We start from the raw sequence: 5579 nt of genomic DNA, 5'->3' as shown, positions 1-5579 counted from the left end.
CCTGCTATCTCTCTCTCTCTCTCTCTCTCTCTCTTCCCTGCTCTCTCTCTCTCTCCCTCGCTCTTCCCTGCTCTCCCTCGCTCTCTCTGTTCCCTGCTCTCTCTCTTCCCTGCTCTCCCTCTCTCTCTCTCTGTTCCCTGCTCTCTCTCTCTCTCACTCTAAACATTGCAATTATGGACCTAAACAATCGTGCTCAGTGTGATCACAGAGTGATTCAGCCTCAATGCTGTGATGCATGTCATTGCAATGCAACACTAGGACACTTTCAGAGTGAAGACTGAATATTTCATCCAAGTTCAACATTTAAAAGGGTCTTTTATTTCTATTACAGATGGCAATTGCAATGTGACACGGGTGGAGGCTGCTACACGGGTGGAGGCTGCTACACGGGTGGAGGCTGCTACACGGGTGGAGGCTGCTACACGGGAGTTGGAGTCATGAATTGACGATGGATTTTTTTGTATTAATTTTTTTACGAGGCCTCATGCGATTCAGATGAATGAATTCAATTTGGATCAAATCCTACATGAAATAGGCAGGTTCGATCCGAGGGCTATAATGACAGCACTGTACAGTTGCACCGCCTGAACCACAGCACCTCATTGAAGATTGTACTTATTTTGCCAACTCGCGTACAATTCACACTCACCAATATAAACCCCATGGAACCTTTTGCCTTACATTAAAACAGAATTTTATGCTTCAGATGGCAATTATAATTTGGTACCTGTGATGTTCTGCTGCTAAGTTATGCATCAGCAAAATACTGTATATGCTTGGAAGCACTTTTTACAGTTTCTGTTAACCCCTTAACAATGGCTATTTGTCATTTACAGTAAATTGCCATTTAATTGCTAATTTAAATGGAGGTAATTATAGACGGTTTTCACCAGAGCGCAACCCCACAGCACTTCCTTTTTCTCAGCATTCGGCAAACTGCAGAAATATTCACTCGACATCGTTACTTTTGTTTTCGCCGCTCAGCTGTATAGACTGTTTTCACGGAATGGTCAGTCCTGCACTTGAATGTTTTTTTTTCTTTTATGTCCATAGCAAACACTGCAACAGGAAGTGAGCGGGGGTTCAATTTAGAATGTTTTTGTTGTCAAGTTAAAACCGTCTATATTGGTTCAATGACAACACTACTGCAAGGCATTACGACCCTAATGCTCTATCACTGTGCACAGTCAGTGTGATAAAGGGCTTTAATGTGCGTCTCCTCTTACTCTCACTGTGGGGGTGTGTATTGTGGGTGTATATGTATGGCCTTATATGTGTGTGCGCGTGTGTGTGCGTGTGTGTGTTGTGTGTGTGTGTGTGCGTGTGTGCGTGTGTGTGTGTGTGTGTGCATGTGTGTGTGTGTGCTCAGATGTCTTGAATGAAAAAGCAGAATGAGAAACAGGCAAGAATATGAACCGAACCAAGACTTACAGCTGCATGCACTCACACTGTGCGTCCCCCCCCCAAAAAGCATCTCCAGCTAGAAATGTGTGTCCTGACATTTAAGATGACATAATGATAGATGACAAGGAGACATATGCTTCCACATCAAAATAATCCAATATATGTGATAGGCTCATGTCCAGTTGATTACTGTGGAAGAACTAACCGTCACGCACATCCTGTACGTTGCGTGCGCACACTCACCATCGAAGATCTTGTACTGTCGGCCGAGCGTGGCCTGCAATCCTCGCCCGGCGTCTTTGAGCAGTCCCTCCATCTCCCTGCGACTGAGGCTGGCCAGGTTGTCCTCCATGTCGCTGACACAACAGGTGTAGCCCTGGGGACAGATACGCAGGTGCTCTCCTGGCAGGAGGACAGGTGGAGAGGAGAGGAGCAGGCGGGGGGGGGGGGGGGGGGGGGGGGGAAAGAAGGGTGATATGAAGGAAGGGAGAGGTAAAGAAAAAAGACAAAAAACACGTTAGGATCGACAAGTTCTGCCAATTCAGTCCACAAGCAGGCAAGTCGCGCATGCAAAAGAGAGATGAAGATTCCTGTGTTCTGGCACAGTGGGTATAACGCTCAGTGGTGGACATGAGAACAGAGCAGACAGCCTGTTAGTTGCACTGGCTGTTTTTATAGCCTTGAACCCGCGTCGCTGGCAGGCGGTGCAGGCAGGCGGTGCAGGCAGGCGGTGCAGGCAGGGCTGCCTGGGTCCGACCTCCTGATTGCCTGGCAGGATGTGGAGAAGTCTGTGGTGCTGCGAGCAGTGGAGCGAGAGGAGGGGGGGGGGGGGGGATGCTGGGGAGGGGGGGGGGGCTTACATCGGCTCCCATACAACTTTAATGAGCGCTCCTGACACACACATATGCAAACACGTGCGCACGCGCGCGCGCACACACACACACACACACACACACACACACACACACACACACACACACACACACACACACACACAAACACACACACAGATTTAAAAAAGGGAAAAAAGTGGAATGCGTCTGCAAGCTCCAACCCGTAGGCGTAGACACATACAAGCGCACACAAAAACCACGGTATATGAGGGAATTTCAGCAAGGGCAGTCAAAACTGGTTAATATCACAATCAAGCTGCAGCCGGAAACCAAACAAATTGTATTGAAATGTAAGTTACATCATTACTATCAGTCCTAAGGCAAGAGAAATTCACCTGCGTGACATCATTCATTTACACAGGTGAAGACAGCAGACATGATGCATCGCCTTGGATCGCAATCAAACATGAATCTGAACATCCTCGTACGCTCCTACTTGTAACCACAAACACGCGTACACACACAAACACACGCAAACACAAATGCTTGCGCGCACACACACACACACACACACACACACACACACACACACACACACACACACACACACACACACACACAAAGATCAGATACAGAATAATGTTGCGCATACCAAACTGTATCACGACATTCCTTCTCTTCAGAAGAAGGAACAGTTAAGCTTAGATTATTGGTTTGCTTCTTCCAACGCAGTCTCTCTCTCTCTCTCTCTCTCTCTCTCTCTCTAACACACATACACACACACACACACACACACACACACACACACACACACACACGCACGCACACGCACACAATTTCTCCCCACATGATGAAATTGGCAGGGAACGTCACGTGGACGGGTCTCTCTCTCTCTCATCCATTAGTGTGTTCCTCCATTCGTCCGTCACACAGCAGATATCAGACAGTGCTGATTGGATTTTGACTTGGGGGAATGATGCCTTTCGCTATAATTGTGTTGTAGCATTTTCAAAATGACACTGATGATTGGCCCAAAGAGGAGGAGGTCAAAACAAGGTGACATATCTGTCATTAACCAGCACAGATGAGGACGCCATCATTTGTGGCGGACGACATGTTTAGCGTTGCTTGGTATTAGTATGCTTCTGGTGTCTCCTGATGTTCAACAGAGAGAGTAGAGAGTAGATGGAGCGCAGGCTGTATCGTTCCCATTCAGATCACATTACTCCCTCCATGGAAAAGGGGCCTAACTGGCTCTCATTGAGCCTGCCATCTTATCCAAAGGCCCTACAGTGACAGACACGGTCTAACAAGTTCTCTGTAGGTGTGTGCCCACCTAACACGCCATTCATCTGCCTTTCTTCTCCTCCCGGCGTCTGGAGGGCATCTGAGATCCTCTTGCAAGGTCTTGCTGTCCTGGTGTGGCCTCTCTGATATGTATGTATGCACACACACACACACGCACACGCGCGCACGCGCACGCGCACGCACGCACGCACACACACACACACACACACACACACACACACACACACACACACACACACATACACATACACACACGCACGCACGCACGCACACACACACACACACACACACACACACACACACACACACACACACACACACACACACACACACACACACACACACACACACAGGCCCTAAAACCTCATAGCTGTGATTTCTTTGTTTTTCTGTTCTAATTAAATTGAGCTGTCCTGTCCTTTCGTGTATATGAGCCTTCATACAAACGATTTTATAATTGTTGATCGAAATCTGTGAACACACCTCTTATTAATGGCATAATGATGCAAATTCTGCAGCGCAAGTGCAAATCTCAAGGCTAGCACTAGCACTAGCACTAGCACTAGCACAGGACACTTCTCTTGCAGCCAATGAGACTTCTAAAGAAAAATAAGCACAAATAATGTCCATGTTACTCTACGCACTTTGAGATTTAGCGTCGCCCTTAATTCCCACTTTTTACTGCATGCACCAATGCTGCATTATTGCTCTGCCAACATGAGCCATCAAAGGACATAATGATATCAAAGACAACTGAGAGGAGAATTATTTTGCTGCTATATTTTACACCGATTAGGTTTTACTTTATGGAAGATTCAGCCTAGGCTGCCTGAGCCGCTGCAATAACAATATATCCTTCTCTGTCCTTTCTAATGACGTCTAATACGCCAACAAAGCCTACACATTCTGCTTGACGACAGTGTCTGTGCACAACAATGAGCCAGCCTCCATACAAACAGTCATACATATGTAGTAAACCCACATAGTGATTTTCTCTCTCTCAGAGTGTCTTTGCGATGCACCTGCTGGAGCTTGCGTTGAAGACAGGCTTATAGCCTATCGATATAGCTCCTCGTCAAAGCTATTGATTTCTATGTGCAGCAGCTCGACCGTTAAAAGCAGTCGTTCACCCTCATTTACTGTAGCTGCGGCCTGATGTTAATCACTGTGGACCCTATGCTGACCTGCGATCTCCACCATGTTTTATAATTCTGTGTGCGTGTGTGTGTGTGCGTGTGTGTGTGTGTGTGTGTGTGTGTGTGTGCGTGTGTGTGTGTGTCTATATGGCGAGAACAAATCCATGCATTTCACTGATTATATGTCACTAAGAGTCTGTAACTGTGCTTTAGCTGTGTCATCCAGGCCAGCTGTGAAGAAGAGCAATTAGAGGCCATTTTCTTCTTCAAACACTGAAGTGGACCTCCACTGCAGGAAGAGGTGACATTGAGCATCCCTATCACTATACAGTATGAGTCGGTGTGTGTATCGTACGTATACACAAAAATATGTGCGCGCGCGTGTGTGCACACACATACACACACACACACACACACACACACACACACACACACACACACACACACACACACACACAAAGGGGAGAGTTTAGACCTGGAGAGTGGCCTTTATCGAGTGCCAAAGCCACGCCCTCTTCCGGGTTCGGCATCCGCACCACAGGATTTCATCCGCCATTCATTTTTCCATAGACATTTTGTAAAATGCATATAAAAATACTTTTACTTGGTCACTCGGACCAACTAAAAAAGGAGAAAAAACGAAAACTAACGCCTTTTTAAGTTTTTTCTCTGAGTGAAATGTTATAGGTCTCTCTTGTTTCTAAATAAAGCTGAATCACTTGGTTTGACCAAGTAAAACTATAGGCTACTTGCATCTTTGTCTCCCATGGTGCTCGTGCTGAAAGCAGAAGAGGGTGTGATTTTGGCACTCTATATAGGAATGTGTGTGTGTGTGTGTGTGTGTGTGTGTGTGTGTGTGTGTGTGTGTGTGTGTGTGTGTGTGTGTGTGTGTGTGAGA

At 46.7% G+C, this 5579-nt stretch overlaps 1 protein-coding gene across 1 annotated transcript in view; it reads right to left on the bottom strand.

Moving 5' to 3' along the window:
* The window catches only part of gpc1b (glypican 1b), a 39973-nt gene extending 38172 nt beyond the window's left edge, over positions 1 to 1801 (bottom strand). Inside the window, exon 1 of the mRNA XM_083659293.1 lies at positions 1648 to 1801. Within this exon, the coding sequence (XP_083515419.1) occupies positions 1648 to 1756 (109 nt within the window). The 5' untranslated portion in view covers positions 1757 to 1801. The remainder of the gene's footprint in view (positions 1 to 1647) is intronic.
* Between the last annotated feature and the right edge of the window lie 3778 nt (positions 1802 to 5579).

The sequence above is a fragment of the Poromitra crassiceps genome (genome assembly GCF_964638095.1).
Source record: "Poromitra crassiceps genome assembly, chromosome: 23".
Lineage (NCBI taxonomy): Eukaryota > Metazoa > Chordata > Actinopteri > Beryciformes > Melamphaidae > Poromitra > Poromitra crassiceps.
This window is presented reverse-complemented; position numbering and strand designations above follow the sequence as displayed.